The 18,987-nt window shown below is 33.0% G+C and overlaps 2 protein-coding genes across 4 annotated transcripts; one reads left to right on the forward strand and one right to left on the reverse strand.

Moving 5' to 3' along the window:
* Positions 1 to 1,321: 1,321 nt before the first annotated feature.
* Positions 1,322 to 8,813, reverse strand: LOC110611907 (ubiquitin carboxyl-terminal hydrolase 18). The gene is made up of 11 exons (XM_021752466.2): positions 8,173 to 8,813; positions 7,280 to 7,475; positions 7,069 to 7,157; positions 6,767 to 6,852; positions 6,504 to 6,666; positions 6,282 to 6,405; positions 4,755 to 4,912; positions 3,692 to 3,776; positions 3,345 to 3,554; positions 2,687 to 2,748; positions 1,322 to 2,195 (listed from the first exon to the last, which is right to left on the reverse strand). Exons 1-11 carry the CDS (start codon positions 8,454 to 8,456, stop codon positions 1,577 to 1,579), a joined length of 2,076 nt encoding a protein of 691 aa, XP_021608158.1. The 5' UTR covers positions 8,457 to 8,813; the 3' UTR covers positions 1,322 to 1,576.
* Positions 8,814 to 12,037: 3,224 nt separating this feature from the next.
* LOC110610995 (histidine kinase 5) lies at positions 12,038 to 18,224 on the forward strand. Of its 3 annotated transcripts, XM_021751085.2 has the most exons (14): positions 12,038 to 12,286; positions 13,059 to 13,885; positions 14,119 to 14,175; positions 14,309 to 14,536; positions 14,622 to 14,715; positions 14,816 to 15,153; positions 15,245 to 15,294; positions 15,428 to 15,768; positions 15,905 to 16,008; positions 16,127 to 16,544; positions 16,635 to 16,918; positions 17,132 to 17,314; positions 17,532 to 17,580; positions 17,739 to 18,224. In XM_021751085.2, the coding sequence occupies exons 2-14, from the start codon at positions 13,136 to 13,138 to the stop codon at positions 17,915 to 17,917; spliced, it is 3,075 nt and encodes a 1,024-aa protein (XP_021606777.1). In that variant the 5' UTR covers positions 12,038 to 12,286; positions 13,059 to 13,135; the 3' UTR covers positions 17,918 to 18,224. The 3 variants fall into 3 exon arrangements, with proteins under 3 accessions (XP_021606777.1, XP_021606776.1, XP_021606778.1); XM_021751084.2 differs by having other exon boundaries at positions 16,127 to 16,918; positions 17,739 to 18,223; XM_021751086.2 differs by having other exon boundaries at positions 16,127 to 16,918; positions 17,532 to 17,809.
* Positions 18,225 to 18,987: the final 763 nt, after the last annotated feature.

Raw genomic sequence — 18,987 nt, forward strand, 5'->3', positions numbered from 1 at the left:
TTACAAAAATTTCAAACTGCGGATCGAAATCAAATCGAGACTACTTCAAACCATAAATGTTTTGAACTTGAACCGATTTGAATCGTGAATATCATCTAACCAGCCTAGTTAGACTACCTTTTGCATTGTGAATAAACTTTAACGATATGGAGATTCTTTCCTTTTTGTGCTCGCTAAGGGGGAAAAGACTATAGTCTTTTCAAGTTTTGAAGGTTGAATTGGAACTTTCAAGTTTCACAAAATTTTGGGAATCCTCTGTTTTCTGTAGAGAAACATGGTTCTAATAAAGGCAGTAGAACTCAGCTGGACCGTGCCTAATAACCACTTGGTCATGTCATATCATGAGGGACACTAAAGGACATGTTAAAAGCATGCCAAATAATAGCTCATACACTATATCTAGGAATCAGCAAGTGAGCCAAAGCACCTCTTTTTGCAAAGACAAAAATATGAACAAAGAACAAATGTTTGGTGAGGTCCTGAAGAAAGTGAAAACAGTTCTAGTTATACAGAAAGATGGAGGTAGAGAACACTAACGATTGGTGAAATTGTGTACTGTCTCACTTTGTTCATTATGCTTGCTTCCAAAAGAAAGACAAACACTTCTCAGTACATTTGACTTGCGGAATTTAAGTAGGGGAGAATAATTATCCATGTTGTTCCTGTTTTTTCCATTACAGTCATTGATGTTATGTAATAAATCCTAGGAGCAAAAATGAGGTGGCCGATCTGCATCTGCCAAGGTGGGGAGAAGCCTATGTTGGGAATTTATGGTAACTTCAGCTGTTTTATCTACATTAATATTAAATTACCTCTTTTGCTTTGAGGTTAAATCTACAACAGTATTTAACAGAAGCATTTTAAAAAATCTAGTTACTGAATACATTAAAAGAGTTTTCCAATGCATTCTCAAATTTATACAATTTGCCTCCACACCCTACTCCATTAGGAGCAACTAGCAAGCCTTTCTCCACTCTGCTTTACTTCTACTTCAGTTCTAAATCTCTCAGTAATCTGAACAAATCTAGATAACTATAATACCGTCATCAATCAATCTATAGGGAAGCAAGGACATCATAGCAATGATTCTTAAATTGTGCGGATGACAGACAATACAAAATGAATAAGAAAGAGAATCAGGGTAATCAGAACACAACTTTTCAATTCAATCAACCATGTTATCAGTAATGAAACATGGGAAACTGTTCATGATCAAGATCAAGAATAATGCTTGGTTTTATTTTGTTAACATGCCAATATAAGACGAGAACATTTTTCTTCTTGTTTTGGAAGATGTAGGAAGCTCTCAAGGGGGCAGCTTGAAGACAAAGCAATCTATTTCTTTCAATAATATCAGATTTTCTTCAAAAATAATTTCAAGTCTTACTCATAGTTTCATTTGACTTCATCTAGAATTGTTACAAGTGACATCCAAGATTTCAGAAAATAATGGAACCCCAGACGAAAATTCCCTAACCAGCTCCTCCTTTGATGACGGGATTAAAAACAAAAAGAAAAACATTCTATGAACGAATAATTAGTGGGAAAATGATCCATAGTCATCAATAACCATCTGTTATTTCTGGTACCTTGTCTCTGTTGACGTTTTAGTTGTTGCCAGGCCCGAAAAGGAATATACATCGCCGTTAACTTTGGAATCCTTAATAATACCAGAACTTGATTCAGAGCTAACTTGACCTGTATTGACAGAATCTTCTAACACCACGGCTTTGGAGTTGGTTGAAGAAGATGAATCCTTATCACCCTCAGAAATCTCCACCAGAACAGATGTATTTGAATAACAATCAATTGCATTCATATGATCGGAATCTGCACCTGCAGCTTCAGAGTTAAATGCAACTGTTGCATCCCTGTCACAGTTTAAGACCACTGTACCAGATGAAAGCAACGACTTGATATCCATATCTTCAGAGTCAACTCTAGAACACGACTTATTTCCACAAGAGGAAATATCCATCGAAACAGCTGAGTTTGATGCAAAATCATGTTCATTTACAAATTCTGAATTCCTTTCAGATACTAGAGACTCGGGAGACTCCAGAACTGAGAAGCAATCCTTTTCCTTTGTGCATTCAATTTTCTCATTTGTGCAGCTGCCTATTTCAACTTTTCTAGCCGGATCCTGCTCTTTTAAACCTCCCACGGTTTTAAGACATGATGGTCTGACGGAAACCCTGCCCAACACCAGACATAAAATAATAAGAGTGCCATGAGAAGAGATTTCAATTAAATATTTCCATGCATTTGAACAGGACTATGTTAAACAAACAATGATCAAATAGAACATAAACAATTCAGTATCTCTTTCGTAAGTGTCTGTGTCTATGCACATGCAAAAATGCCAAGGGCCTGGAGGATTGAAGGAAACAGGAGATCTCAAAATTAATGCCACCAAGGCCGGCCACTTAACCCCCTCTGTATCCAATGACTATAGGCTCTGAAGTAACATGCACTCTAGAAATTTAGAGTTGCTTGAACCAAGCGTAATAACACATCACTCTCCCACACATTTTTATTGGCCCAATTTTTCCATAAGTTTGAATAGTTGAGAACATTCATGTATCTAGTAAGCCAAATGCATGATTATATCAACCATATTGTAGGCAGTCAAAAATTTTAGATATATGTAAAACTAACCAGCAGATGCAAGGCATTAACTGGATACCTGCTATATAAAAGCATATATGCCCCCTCAGAAAGAACTTCTTCCAATTCAACACTTCGAACCTAAAGAGAAGTCATGCCATGCCACGGGTCAGAGGAAAATGAAACATCATACAGAAAATTCAATGAACAGCACAAATGTAGGCATGTGCATGTTCATGCTGAAGCCCAAAATCCCAAAGCTACTAGTCTTTACTACACAAGCTAAAGTTGCCAATCCAATCTCCTTCAATCATGGGACCCATATTTCATCCAAGCCACCTACAAGTTGAACTAGAACCCTAACTGAAATTAATCAGAGATAACTACGCATCCATCTTTCACATAAAGATTCTACTAGTGTCCAACCAACACATCAGATGAATAGGTACAATGAAGGAGGCCAAATATGCATGGAATCCCATACAAAACATTTTCATGTTTGCAAGGACACACTGCAATTAAGTTTCACCATTAACAATGATGATAAAAAAAAAAAAAAAAAAGCTGAACATTTTATGCAACCTGCAAAGTAGCAAGCAGGCAAATTTATGTTATAAGTTCAGAAATACAAGGAAACCTAAAAATGTACAAGGCAGCTGGGGTAGATATATATTGAAAATATGCGAATATACTTATGAAGAGAATTGGGTTAGATGGGTGGACGAGAGAGTTTCTACCTTACAGTCATCAACTCTGTACCAGTTTCCACAGAGATCCTTAATATAGCATATATAATGACCAAAAAATGAAGCATTCAGCATATCCACGTGGACCACAACAGCGTAAAGCTTGTATAAATCTGTCCCATCACCTTTACTCGTGTACGGGCTCAAATCTAATGTCTCAGGAAAAGTTACTCTTTTGTTGATTTTTCCAAACCTTCCACTCTGTAAAATTTTTGTTAAACAGACAACATTAGAAGACAGGCAAGTTTAGCAAAACTCATGACACGACAAAGCAATTGAGGTTCAGAAGGGTTTTCAAAAAACTTTGAGACATCTACACAAGCATGTGCAGCTGAGACCTGAAATCTTTTGAAGGCAATTGTGAGAATATTTGGAGCCTGTTGAATGGTGAGACGCTTCCATGCCTTGACATAGTCATTGCACCTGCAAACAAGAGTTAATTGCCTCTAACAACAGAAAAAAGAAATGGAGACATAGAAACAGAGAAAATAGCTGAATATTTCCTCATCTCCATCATTTCTACGTAAACTTTAAATTAAAATGCTTTCTCAAACAACCCTAAGTGTTTTGTCAACATCTCAGCAAGGAATGACCAATAAGGATATTTGGGAGAAGATGCAGTGCGACAGGTTAAGCAAGCAGCCTACCAATGCTCTTATGGTGTGCAACTCTCAAGCAATCAATGAGATTTAGGATCAAGATTTAAAGAAGGATACTAGGGCTCGGAGTTTTAACTGAAGCTGTGAAAATAGGAGAAACTGGTGGCAATTTTGCTGTCGTGAACAGTAACTGAAATACTGTAGCAGCAGAAGAAAAAGAAATAGAAGATGAGGGAAAGTTAAGAAAAGACTTCAACCTAAAATAAAATACTGAAAATTCCATCGTTAATCACCTAAGAGGAAAAACTAAGAAATATTAAGTTACATAGGTAATTAGGTATATAAAGATTTAATGATTAGTTAACATGTCAAAATAAGTATTCCAGGCGAGGAAAATTACAAGCCACTAACATACGAAGCAAACTTCCCAAAATAAGATGCAAACTTTCAAATGCTAAATGGTAGGCCCACATACAACATCTCTATAAATCAACATGCCCAATCACTGATGACTGAAACAGCCTCACTAGTTACCAAAAATAGCTGTCCCACAAATCTAAAGTATAAATTTAACTCTCAGCCCCCAATCAAGTCTGATTATCATTTGAAATTAATGAAAAGCCACATCTACAGCAGCATTGCTAAAAAGCAAACATGATGAGGAGATCACAGAAGACTTAAGGTATACGTAAAGTGCAATGCACATGCTCCCAAAATACAATGAACAAACTCTAAAAACAAGAATATTCAAAGTAAATGCTCTAACATTGAAAAACAAATAGGACAGGACAAGGGAACACACCCATCACATTTGTACATATTTTCTCCATGAAGCCACTCTTTGGCCGTGAATTGATCAAGGCAATCCTCCAAGGATGCAGCATCACCATGTATTTCAACAGTTAAATCCATCATATTTTCAAATTGATTTGAAATCTTTTCACATTTTGTACACATCACCTGAGAAAGTTATTCAATGAAAACATAAAGGCTGTCAGAACTACTACTGAAACAAGAAATTGCATCAGTTCAAATAAAAAGGTATAACCAAGGTTATTGAAAATGCATTTTTTTAACTCGATATATGGAGGGTCCATTAAATCAAACCGAAAAGCATAAGGTTTTATGAACTAGCTATAAGCTAAATAACATTCCAAAGGGACATATATATATACACACACATAGTTATGCACAGTTAGCATTCTAGAAAAGGAATAACATATAATCCAGCAATATTTCATTGGTATTACCAAGATCATGTCATCTAATTGAGAAAAAAAGCAGAATATTTTCTTTTTTATATTGCTTGTTGAGCTAAGGGAGCTGCGTAAGAATTGAAAAACTAAAGGTATATTCCCATAGCTGAGTTGCAAATGAAAGTGATAGAGTCATAGATATGAGGCAAAGAATGAAGGGAGGCTACTGCATAGTTTTTCTTCAATTTAAAACCCTACTTTACAATAGATGCACTTTGTCGTGCCAAAATTGGGCTTGGCTGATGCTGTCTACATGGGCTTTTTCATTTGTCTGTAACGTCCATTTCCATTGTCTTTAAATGAGCCCATTTAATCAGTTCTATTGAATCCCTGAGGAAAAAATGATTTTATAATTTTACCAATTTTATCATTTTTCGAATTTTAACTACATTTTGGGAATGTTTTCTACAAGGGGAGTGGTAAAACATATAATTGAAATGAGATTTTGATATCATTGGGTAGAAGCACATGGAGACCATAAAGCTTGCCCACTGCCAAACACAGAGCTTGGGCTAGTTTAATGCAAAAAATACAAGTAAATCAAAATCATCATTACATGACCAGAAACAACATTCTGAAATCACTTGCAGATAAAATCTTAGGCATAATTCCAAGTGAAAAGCCCACAACTATAAGATTTTTCAATTAATACAAGCAAGAGAAAGTTCAGGCAGACCAATGACCCCCCTTTCCCCCTCCCCCAACCCCAACGCTGATTTCATGAAGTTACTTGCAAAAGCTCTTTTAATTTCTCCATTTCACAAGAAGCAGAAGGTGGAAAAACAAGAGAAATAAGACATGAGTTATCCCATCCTAACTAGCATTCAGTGTTTTTTCTTTATGTGAATTCTACAAATTAAGCAAGGAAAGAAAGAAAGCTATTATAACCAGTTATTTCATCCACCCTCTCATATCAGATTTTTCAGGAAAAAGCTCATTTCAGAAGCAAATCAACTATCTTAGTTTAACTGACACAGAAAAATGCACAAATTTCTGAATAAATGGCATGCCATCAGAATTTACAATCCTTCACTAACTAAATCATCTTGTTTCAGTAAAATAGGAAGCATCACCTGAGATTGTAGGTGACCACCAAATACATGTTGAATAAAAGTTGTTTCTTGAGAGTCAGGAGAGACGGCTTTTTCCCCACCAAATTCATCAAGGCATGCTGATTGCATCGTATCAATGGCAAACCTAAAGCAAGACAAAAGAATAAACACAATATTGGAACATTCAATATACAAAATAAATAGGTTAGCTGGATCCGAGGCAACTAAGCAAGTAATACTAACCTCATAAACTCGTGAGCATCCTCTTGTCTTCCATAGCCAAGGTTACCGCCAATGTTGGGCAATCGAGACAGAATATTCATAGGAGAAAAAGAACACAGATTTTGGCTCACTCTTTCAACGTGTACTTGAAATTCACATAGAAAGCACCAATCATTGCGTCTACCTGAAAAACAAATTTGAAGTTTGAGAGTGAAGGACTGTATGAATTCCTCCTAGAAAGAGGGGAGGAGAGGACCATAATAAATCCACTCTCCGAAACTTACATTCTCTTTGGTGACCTTTCTCCAACAAGTAACCAAGAAGCGGCCGTGTGAATGTGAGGCATTGCAGAACCACATTGGCAAAGCAACTGTGCATAGAATTCAGAATTGAACAAAATAAGCAAATAACATTTTATATCAAATGTGTTCCCAAAAAACAAGGAATGGAGGAAAAAGTTTAACTATATCGGCACTAAGGCATATTTGAGTTGGTAATATGCGCTTATATCTGCAGTTGGAGCCATGGAAATGCATGATCTGTTTAAAGGTGAAAATAAATTGCTTGTTAATATGGTAAATCTGACCTGTTTCCACAATTTAAGAGCCCACAAGGAGGGAATGCTGCCTTGTCCCAGTAGTAAAGTTTAATGAAGTCATCATAAGGGAAAAGAACCTGAAGTTACAAGTGTAAATTAATGATTTCTCCTTACATAACAAGAATAACTGAATAAGTTAACCAGTCAGAGTGGCATCCTGGAAAACAAAGGACCAAAAGATTTACATTGCAAAATATACCTCTGTTGGCTTCTTTGTAAGCTTACTAGTCCCACTGGCAGGAACCAGTGCAATGCCAGAATAAGTTCTACCTTCAACACCTGATGCTTTTAATCCAAAGCTGGATTTTGAATTTTGTGTTGAATTTACCCTGACAAAATCCTTGCATTTTGACTTATGCTCAGATTTCCAGTGAGTTTCTTGGCATTTTGCTGAGCTGGAAATGAAAACAAAGAAAAAACATTAAAAGGTACATGTAGTTTGAAAACTGACCAAAAGAACCCTTTGAGATAACACCTGCTACCATTAGCAGTTATGAAAATAAAGTAACAAACTTGAAGTTAAAAATGCAGCAGGAGGAGAAAACATATAATTTAGCAGAGAGGAAACAGTATAAACATAAACAAGTAAACACTAAACAGTTTATCATCTTCTAAAAGCATAAGAAACTAACTGCACAATATATCAAAGTGCATTATTTAACATTATATGGTTATAGATTTAATTAAAGAAATATGTTCCAACCTAACAAAATCTCGTTCTTGATAAAGTCATGATGCTGGCCAAATTACATTAGGTGTTGTCTCGGTAATTAACTGACAGCACAGCTATCCTGAGTAATTCTATCTAGGGCGAGCAATTAGAAACAGCATTTACATAACTGCAACACTCCTATGGTGCTCCTCCTTGAACCAACAAGAAATCCCATATTTCATTGTAAAGAACTTGATAGTTCATACCAATATTAAAGTTTTGCCAGCGACAACAAATGACTATCATCAAAGATTGCAACAGTATCAGCTAATATTTCAAGCAACCGCAGATAACGATCATCGTAATCATCATCATCATAATAATAGACTGTTCACATAATTAATTACAACCACAACTAACAAACTCGAAAAGAAAAGTACCAGTATCTAACGGATTTACAACGTGAGCACTTCTTGGTTCCATGATTGCCGCAATTGGCACAATAAGAGTCCTCCATTTCCATATGAATGGTCGGAGCCGCGCTATTCCGATTAGAAATAGAAGTGCCAACTCCACCTCCCCCACCTTCGAAATTGCCGTCGACCTCGAAATACTTCGTCGCGGTATTCTTTACCAAGTAAAGGAATCCTAAAGCTATTATAAATAACGTCAATATAAATTGAAGGAACCAATTCAGATCCCCCGTTATTCCACCTACATGCATCTACTCGTTTGATCGTATATATACATACATATATAAATATGATTATTCCCTGTTTGATTAACAAGTTTTTCCCTTTACGCTTTTTGCGGAAAAAAAATAACGTAACAAAAAAAAAAAATGCTTTTGCAGTTAAAGAACAGAGAAATAGAGAGAGAGGGCTGTGTAATGTGAATTATTTAGGGTTTTGGCAGATTTGGGAATTTTTTGAAGCGTAAAGGAGAGTGAAGTGTGTGGATGTGAAATTAGGGTTACTGTGTTTTGGACATCATACATAGGAGGAAGAAGAAACGGAAAGTGGGCCTATGTTTCTGCTTTTCTGTGTACTACTCTAGTTCTTTCTGTCTGATTTTCACTAGCTCTTTCTATCTCAATGTTTTCCATTATTTTTCCCTATTAATATAATAAATTTTATTTTAATAAAAATTTATAAATTTACTTTTTTTTTCTTCTGAAATGAAAATTGAAAATAAAAAAAAAAAAAGTAAAATTTGAAATTTTTTAAATTTATTATTATGCAAGCTATAAATTTATCAAACTTAAAATTTGGAGATCGAATAATAGGCTTGGTCCTGGTTTCGTTGGATGACAAAAGGTATAAAAATGGGCTAGGGATTTACGGTGGTAAAAATGATGGGCCACAAATAATAACAGCTGGCTTTGAACAAACGACAAAATTGCATTTTATATTTATAAAAATAATAATAATAAATAATAATTTCCGCACTCCAAGACTTAGCTCAATGGAAAGTGCATCCTATAATCTTGAAAAGATCTAAGGTTCGACTCCCCCGTGTCTCCAATATAATTATATAATGCAACATATATACTCAGAGCATAAAATAATTTTCCCTGAATAATTTTTTTCTTATAAATAATTAGTTATTTATTTTCAAATATAGATAAAATAGTTTCTGTAGTTTTGAAAACTCAAGTAACATGTTTATTATGTTAAATTTAAGTATAGTAATTTACCTGTTATTAATGCTTTAAAATCTATTATTACTTTTTATTAAGAAAATAATTTTAATTTTAATTTAATATTTTTTAATGATGAAAAACTTCAAATCAAATTTGTTAATGATAAGGTAATTTATAATAAAGTCAGATTTAGTAAAATTTATAATTTTATTTTAATATTAAATAATTTAGTTTTTAAAATTTCATTCTGATAATAAAATATTCTTTTTGTTAAAATTTACTAAACTTTAATAATTATAGTGTAAATTACCCTTTTATATTTTATAAATTCTTCAGGAAGGTAGAGACGATTACTTCCCCATACATTATAAGATATAATTAGGCTATGATTATTTGAAAAATTAATTTTATATTTTAAAAATATTTTTCAAGAAAATAATTTATTTTTTAATTTTTAATTTTAATTTAAAAAATAAAACATATTAATAAGATTATATATAGAAATTTTAATATAACTTTTAAAGTGTAAAAAATAATTTTTTTTTAAATAAAACTTTATTTTTCTTAAAATTATTTAATTTTTTCATTAAAATTGTTAAGTGTTCTAAATCTTAAAAAAAACATATTTTTATAAAACAACGGACCTTAATTGTTGAATTAAAATTTTAATATGAATTGTTGTTGGTTATGAAATAGACATTTAATAATTAAAAATTTATCTCAATAAATTCATTATATCAACGGTTTATTTTTTACGTTGTGGAGGCTAAGGGGTGGCCGCCATAGCCAAAGTTCGATTGAAGCTTTTAGATTATGAAAATATTCCATATAGTTTCTAATTTTTAAATCAATTGGATCATTTGATGGATTGGTTTAATTCATTATGTTTTTCTTTTTGAATGATAAAATTCTATTGATTAAAATTAAATGAATTAAATAAATTAAAATTTAAAATTTTAATATTTATAAAATTTAAATTTAACCGAATTAATTTTCAACACAAATTAAATCGATTTGAAACGGTTCTTAAATCGATTTTAGGGTAATAGTGATTTTCTGCGTGATTGAGCAGTGGTTTGTCCTGAGCTTCCAATTTACCTAGAAATAATCAAAATCAGCATTAATGTTCCAATTGATGTGACATGCAACTTCATTTAGATCCCGAATTAGCATGACAAGCAATAATACCCGGAGTGGTGTTGCCCACTAATCATATACCTCCATAATTTTTTATTTAAAAAAAAAATATATGCATGTGGTGCATTATTCACAAGATAAATATTAACGAGTGATTATTCAATATTAGATTTATTGAGAAATTTAATTAATAGTTAACTAGAGATATATAAAATAATAAATAATATAATAAATACTTAGGTGTATAAATTAAATTAATTTAGAAATAATATGTCACACTTTGAATTTCAAAACTATATATTAATAATTTTCTATAAAAACTTTAGTATAAATAAGAATTTTAATTAATTTTGATTATAAATCGAAATTTTTTCTAATTTAAGAGCCATAAATTAATTGATTAATTAATTCTTTAATAATATTGACAGTGAATCATCTACTTACAAAAATTAATAAAAAAGTTTAAAAAATTTAATGGTTAATTACATTCCGTGTTTTACTTTAATTATTAATTTAAAATAAATATTAGCGGGCTAGCTAATAATTATTATTGAAAATAAAAATTAATTTAAATCAAATCGATATAATTAAGTTAGATTTAATCGATTTAATTATTTAATAAAATTTTTATTTTTTATATTTTATTTTTAATATTTTAAAATTTAATTAAAATATTTTAATATTAATTATAATATAATATTTATATATTATAAAAATAATATATTATTATTATTAATCAGTTTAATTATGATTAAAATCAAATTAAAATAATTAATTTTCTTTTAAAATAAAAATTACACTAAAAAAATAAAAAATTCAATTCCTAACTTAATTCTGTCAATTTTTTTAATTTAAATGGGATTCTAATAAAAAGTTGATTAAGGAGATAATCAGCTGCCCAATGATATTGTATTTAATGTATATACATAGCCAACAAACATTATGGTAAATAAATCATGATTTGAATAAATTTATTAATTTAGTTTTAAATTTTGAATATTATTAAAATTTTAAAAATTGACTGTTTAATATCTTATTAATTTTAATAATTAAATGTTAAATTAAAATTTAAAATATTTTTTATATGAACAGATTAATTAATAAATTTTTAAAAAAAACTTTAATGTATAGTTTTTATAATTAAAATAGCAACTAACGAATTTTCACCAATTTTTACAGAATAAATAAACCATGGGCACGTGGCTGCTCCACCGGTCATCCCGACAACAAAGCGAAAACGATTGGGCGATCTATCTACATTCCAGAAAGGGAGGAGTAGACGATAATGGCCTCATTTTTTTAAATCGGAGACTAATCAGTTAGTTTTATCACAATATAAGGATTAAACAGTAATTATTTTTAAACGTAAAAGAGTATATGAAGCTGCCGCCGTCCATCTAGAGCGTCAGTCGACGCGCCGTCCTAAACACGTTGTATTGCCCCAGTAAAAGGCGGGGAACAAGGAAAGTTTCCTCCATTTAAAAATAAAAGAAATAATAATAAAAAGAATTACAGAAATAAAGAAACCGTCTCCTCTTGTTTCTGATTTCGCAGAGAGGAGACTCTGAATGTAACCTCAAAACAAAACACACATAGATTTCAGAGAGAGAGAGGGGGAAAGAGAAAGACTCATTTGACCTCCAAATGCACATGGCTTCTTGGGCTTCTCTTCTCTCCACATTATTGACTCAGTAGTTGAGCAGATTCCTCAGATCTACAGTGTAAAAGTTTCTGAATATTCTACTACAAGACCTTCCATAATTTTTTAGTCCAAGGTAAGTTGCTTCTTTTGATTCAATGCTCTGCTTATTGCATTGGAATTTCATTAAAACAATGAAGAAGTTTGTCTATCGAAGAATTTCGGTTTCTGTCATTGTTTTCTTTTCCTTTCACTTTGCTCTGCTTCATGGGTCTCTCTCTGTTTCCTCATTTATTTAAGCTTTATGCTTTGGAATTCTGGAGAACTACACATTTTGATTTTAATAAATTTTCACATAATTACGTATTACGTTGTAAAAAAGCTTTCTTTTCCTAAAGGTTGAAGTCTTGGTTTGGAAGTTGAAATGGTACAATTCTATGAATATCTTAATTCATTAACTACTCTGTTTCACAAGAATTAGTTACTTCTGTAACTTCAGTTCCCTTGATTTTGATTTTATGTTCATCGTGAAGTAGCATATTTGCTCGACTTTGAGGAATTTTATTTCAATGATGACATTTATTTTTTCCTTGAATTTATGATTGACATCAATTTCATCTTAAGTTAGTTCATTGCTTCTTAATTGTAATTTTTCTGTAAAGATTAAACATTATTGGCTAAGGAGAACTTGAAAGCTTATGTGCTCAGCTGAGGAAAAATTTTACATGAGTTTTCCTTGTATTCCTGCATGACTTGATTGGAGTTTTTATTTGGGTATTAACTTCTTCATTAAGATTCGTGGGATGAAATTTTTTTGTAACGTTTCTTTGATTTTTAGTTTGTTAAGTTCACGGTGTGATAGAAGTGGAGGTTACTGTATGGTTGAGTATCTACCCTTGTTCTTCCAGGATTATCTGGTATAATACTAGTGAAGGTCTAATTGTTGCCAAGGAATTGGCTCAGATGCATAGACTACTACCCATGGATGGATAATGTGGGTTTAAGTGATTCAAAGTTCAGCAAGATGGAGAACAATCAAATTGATCAGATTGAAGACATGGACATTGAAGTTGTTCCTTCAATGTGGCCTGAAGATATTGATAGTGAAAAGCCATACAATGTAGAAAAGCCAGGAGGAGATCAAGATATGTTGGAGGAAGTTACTATAGTTGAGGAGCCAAGTATAGTCGATTTCCACCGCCTTATAGAGCTAACCAGTTACACTGACAGGGGTTCTTCTCAGCTAGCATACCTTGTAAAACATTGGGAATATCAGCAGGCGACTGCTGTACGACTTCTCAGAGAAGAGCTTGACATTCTAAGCCAGCAAAGGCAAGAAGTTGAGCTGAAAAAGTTGGAAATATTGGAAAATTTTCGGTTTGAGGAAGAAGGATATGGTGGTGACAATCGTCCAATATCTATATTGGATGAAGTTATTGATATATATCAAGCTCTTCCTCGGAGAAAAAAAGATGTCATTATTCAAAACAAGAAAGTAAAAATAGATGCTGAATATGACACTGTTGCATACTGGAAGCAGCGAGCCCTGAATTTGGAGAAATTGTTGGAGGCTAGCATCCAGAGGGAGGAAGCACTTAACGAGAAGTTACAGGAAAGTGTAAAAGATTTGGAAAGGCAGTCCTCCCCAGTAGAAGAATTGTCCCAGATTCTGAAAAGAGCAGACAATTTCTTACATTTTATACTTCAAAATGCTCCTGTTGTCATGGGTCATCAGGTAATCATTGACTCAAGTGGTGTAAATTCTGGTCCTGCTGCCTTGCAATCATACTGACCTATTGCTTTTGGCATTGGAGCTTTTCAAATGCATATGGCTGCTTGAGTTTTAAGATCTCTAGCTATTTTGCTGTAGTGGTATAACACAGTGTTTCAACTTGCAATTTATATGCTCTTATTCTTTTTCTTTTGTAAGATGAAAAACGTTATTTATCTGACATTATTTTCTTTCAGGATAAAGAGTTAAGATATCGCTTTATCTATAATCATTTCCCAAGTTTGCAAGAGGAGGTAATAAATTGAAACTTGCACTTTCCCCCCTCTTGGCGCAGGGTGTTTTCCTTCTCGAAGTTCTCCTGTTGTTTCACTGAATTGCTTGCCTCAATGAAGCTAGAATACTGATATTCTTCAATTTTTTTGCTAGGACATTTTGGGAAAGACAGATATGGAAATTTTTACAGGAGCAGGAGTTAAGGAATCACAAGATTTCAAGAGAGAAGTTCTGGAGAAAGGATTGCCTGCAAAGAGGGAAATTACGTTTGAGACAGAATTATTTGGCTTGAAGACATTTTTGATTTATGTAGAACCTGTATTTAGCAAGTCAGGGGAGACAATTGGGATAAATTATATGGGAATGGATGTGACTGACCAGGTAAATTAAACTCCTTTTCGTGGTTTGTCAACACTCAAGATCTTTCTTTATGTAATGGGGATTTATGCTCCTGATTGTACAACAGGTAAGGAAAAGAGAAAAGATGGCAAAGCTTCGAGAAGAGATAGCAGTACAGAAAGCAAAAGAAACAGAACTGAATAAAACAATCCATATAACAGGTTCATTTATTTGATGATAATATTTTCAGGTGACGAGTTCTGCTTGTGTTGATTTCCCGAGAAGAGTTCCCTCTGATCTTGCTTTATTACACATTTACAGAGGAGACAATGCGTGCAAAACAAATGCTGGCAACGATGTCTCATGAGATAAGATCTCCTCTTTCTGGGGTTGTAAGCATGGCTGAGATACTTTCCACCACGAACCTTGACCATGAGCAAAGACAGCTACTCAACGTTATGATATCTTCAGGGGATCTCGTCCTTCAACTCATAAATGACATACTTGACCTTTCCAAGGTTGAGTCTGGTGTTATGAAATTGGAAGCCACAAAATTCCGTCCAAGAGAGGTAGTAAAGCATGTACTTCAAACAGCTGCTGCATCATTGAAAAAGATTCTGATATTGGAAGGACGCATAGCTGATGATGTCCCCATTGAGGTGAGAAATAGAAACTACTGTTTTCAAGACTCTCAAGTCTAGTTCCTGTCTTCTAATTGGTTTCAGTACATAAAACCTGCATGGATTTCAGGTCATTGGAGATGTTCTAAGGATTCGACAAATCCTCACTAACTTAATCAGGTAATAAACTACATGGCAATTACATTTTTTTTTTTTTGAAAATTATTAGATAGATTGTGTTAGGTATGTTTATATGCTGGAGCAGGGTGAAACTATTTGCAATTTGATCCTTCATTGTTCTCTTTTTCCACAGCAATGCAATCAAGTTTACCCATGAAGGGAAAGTAGGGATAAAACTTTATGTGGTACCAGATCCATGTTCTGGAAAGGCGGGAGGTAACCATCAGAAGTCATCTTGTGGTCATTCAACCACAAATGCATCAAAGAAGGAGAAATGCACATCAGCATCTCAAACTAACAATGATCAAAATGGTTCTCACAGTCCTCGTCAACATCATTTACTTGATAGTGAACCTAGAAGTCCAGTTAGAAATGGAAATGCCATGGAAGGAGATAAACAGGAGGAACCTCAGTTACCGGGAACAGTAGTATGGCTGCGCTGTGATGTTTATGACACTGGAATTGGAATACCAGGTAGGTATCCTCATGCTTGACTCCATATCTAGGAATGGAATATTTTTAAAGTTTAATGCTCTTGCTGTCTTTCTTGGTTTCAACTGGATCTCAATTGTGGAAGTACTAATTACATTTTCTTGGTATGATGTAACAGAAAATGCTTTGCCAACTCTATTTAAAAGATACATGCAAGTCAGTGCAGATCATGCTCGAAAATATGGAGGGACAGGCCTGGGACTTGCAATATGCAAACAGCTGGTGAAATCCTCTTTACCATCAAAAGTTCTTCTGCATATACTTGTAAATTCCAGGCTACAGTAGTTCATATGAACACAGATTTTTATCTTCTGAAGAACTTTTCTTTCTATTTGGTTAGGTTGAGCTGATGGGTGGCCGTCTAACTGTGTCTAGCCAAGTGAACTATGGGTCTACTTTCATATTTATTTTACCATACAAGGTATCACCAATGTGTGATTCTTCTGATGAAGCTGATGAGCTATCAGATATGACTGATCATGATGCTGAAATAGAGGATGAAACTGCTGGCTACTTTTTGTTCCAACCACGTGCGTTGGGCCCTCTGTTCTCTTGTAATGGATCCACGAGGACTAAAAAATTATTACCACAAAATATTTGCTATGCTAAGAATGCATTCTCAGACAACCCATACTCATTTTCCCATAATTTTATATCCAAAGAGACGGCATCTGTTGAGGATGCCTGTTCTATGGTGGAAGTTGCTGATACATTATCTGAACCTGAAAGTTCTTTCAGTCACAGTCCGGAACCTGCTGGTGAGAATGCAGCTTGTAGAAACAAGCATTTGCAAGATGACACAAATAGACAATTGCAAAATCCTACTACAAATTCTACTTCTCATGCAGAATGCAGCAGAAAAATGGATGGAAGGCCAAAGAGAAGTGAACCCCTAGGATCAAGTCAGGTGGGGGAGAAATCTGGAATAAGTTATCAGTTCACATCTGGAAGCAGTTCACAAGTAGAAATATCAAAATTACAGCCTAAGATCCTTCTTGTAGAAGACAATAAGATTAATGTAATGGTGACTCGATCAATGATGAAGCAATTAGGCCATACCATAGATGTTGTTAACAATGGAGTTGAAGCTGTGCGTGCAGTTCAATGCAATTGTTATGATCTCATATTGATGGTAATTTCTAGGCTCCTGATATTTATTTTGTCGGAAATTCTTCCTCCTGCTTTTACTTTTTCACATCCAAGGATGCATGTACAAGCACAAACACAAACTAGTTTTCGCTTCTATACAGCAAGGACAAAATGTTGAGGAAAAACTAAGATGGTTTTGTACTTAAAGATGGAAGTTTTCGGGAATGATCTTATCAATATCATACTAATTTTGCAGGATGTCTGCATGCCAGTTATGGATGGCCTTCAAGCCACTAGACTTATCCGTTCTTTTGAAGAAACTGGCAGTTGGGATGCAGCAGTTAAGGCTGGAATCGAATTATGTTCACCTTCCTCAAATTCATTACTATTAAATTCTCAAGGTTCTACGCCTTCGACCAAGCGGACCCCTATAATTGCAGTATGCTCTTTCTCCTTATAGCCTTTGAAACTTGTTGCTGTGCTGTTGCTTCCATTCATAAGTTAGTCTTATCTTAGTTTTCCCAATGCATGCTAAGAATCAAACAAAACATATATTATACTTAAAAGTATCTAAATTATTATGAAAAATAGAGATGATATTTAAGTCGGTTCATAAATTTGTTCTAGTACACTAATAAAGTTGGCTAAATGCACAGATGACTGCAAATGCATTGTCAGAGAGTGCAGAGGAATGTTATGCAAATGGTATGGACTCATTTATCTCAAAGCCTGTCACTTTCCAAAAACTAAAAGACTGTTTTGAACAATATTTTACTTGACACCTTGTGTAAATTTATGCTTTGTGAATATGAATGACAAAGTGGTAGGAAAGTTTTGTAATCACTGTATCAAGTTCTTTGCAGGCAGTAGCATCTCAACAGAAATCAAGTTGTATATATCAATTCAAAACCTTTTTTTCCTCTTTTTGGTCCAACAAATTTCTCCCATATTACTGAAGTTTTTAGAAGGTAATTGGACTGTTTGTACATTTTCTAATGCCAATATAATTAGTATTCCACTTCAAGCAAATGCAACATCTTAATTGTGCATAGAATGTGGGGCATGTATTGAATTTTGGGGCTGCTGATTTTGAATACATTTATTGATTGCTACTCCTATATATTATTCTGAGAAATAAATAAATAAGCGATAAAATTAACGTCACAAATCTATAAAATCCATAGCTTTCTGGGTCTTTCTAGATAAGTAAGAATACGATAAAAAGCCAATTTGGCCCTCAAAATTGCCATGTTGGCTCGATTAAGTATAAAAGGCATTTCTGGAGTTAGGCCTTTTGACACAATAACCCTATATTATTTCAATGGAACATCCAATATCAATATATAAGCATATGGTTGCATTTACTTTAAATTAGACATAAGATTAAAAAAAATACAAAACAAAGTGACATTTCTATCTTATGATCTAAAATTATCTATAAACTAATGGTTATGCACTTTTTGCAGAGATTTAAATTTTTATATTATTGTTGTATGATATTATTTTATAAAATATTTTTTTTATAAATTCATCCCGTTTAAGAAAATCAAAATATTTTTTCTAAAATTTTAAATTCAAAATAATAATAAGTATAAATCAATGCACTAAAGATTTTAGTACTTATTATTATATATTATTAATATACAATAATAGATTCGATAAAAGGAATTATATTTTTAAAAAATTAAAATTTATTAAATTCCAATGGTCACAAATGACGGTGACAGTAGCGGAGGAGGAGAATCATCTATTTTATCACAATACTCTTCAAGTATGTCCATTTCTTAAGTGATAAAATTTAATATATCAATCATATTAGATGCACACTATTTTATAATAATACGAATGATTTCGTAATAATCAATTATGGTATAAATATATTTTATTATTAAGAACGAATAGGATGATCTTTCTAAAATATTTAAATGACTTATCGTTTGACTACAATGTAGTCACAATAGTTGAGTTGGTTGTTAGAGACTAAATACTAAAAAAAATAATAGAAAAGAAAAATTTTAAAATAAGAATCATTTAAAAATGAGGAGAGATGTGTGAAAAAATATATGGAATAAGATTATACTAATGACTTTTATATAGAATAGATAATAAATA

This window comes from Manihot esculenta, chromosome 3 (assembly GCF_001659605.2).
Source record: "Manihot esculenta cultivar AM560-2 chromosome 3, M.esculenta_v8, whole genome shotgun sequence".
NCBI classification, from domain to species: domain Eukaryota; kingdom Viridiplantae; phylum Streptophyta; class Magnoliopsida; order Malpighiales; family Euphorbiaceae; genus Manihot; species Manihot esculenta.

Coding starts and splice junctions, on each gene's coding strand:
- LOC110610995 (XM_021751084.2), top strand. CDS start 13,136: ATGGATAATGTGGGTTTAAGTGATTCAAAGTTCAGCAAGATGGAGAAC. Junction 16,009..16,126: donor TTGCAATATGCAAACAGCTG/GTGAAATCCTCT, acceptor CTATTTGGTTAG/GTTGAGCTGATGGGTGGCCG. Junction 17,581..17,738: donor AGAGGAATGTTATGCAAATG/GTATGGACTCAT, acceptor AGTTCTTTGCAG/GCAGTAGCATCTCAACAGAA.
- LOC110611907 (XM_021752466.2), bottom strand. CDS start 8,456: ATGCATGTAGGTGGAATAACGGGGGATCTGAATTGGTTCCTTCAATTT. Junction 4,913..6,281: donor GTGGTCACCTACAATCTCAG/GTGATGCTTCCT, acceptor TAACTTTCTCAG/GTGATGTGTACAAAATGTGA. Junction 3,555..3,691: donor TTGCCTTCAAAAGATTTCAG/GTCTCAGCTGCA, acceptor AAAATTTTACAG/AGTGGAAGGTTTGGAAAAAT.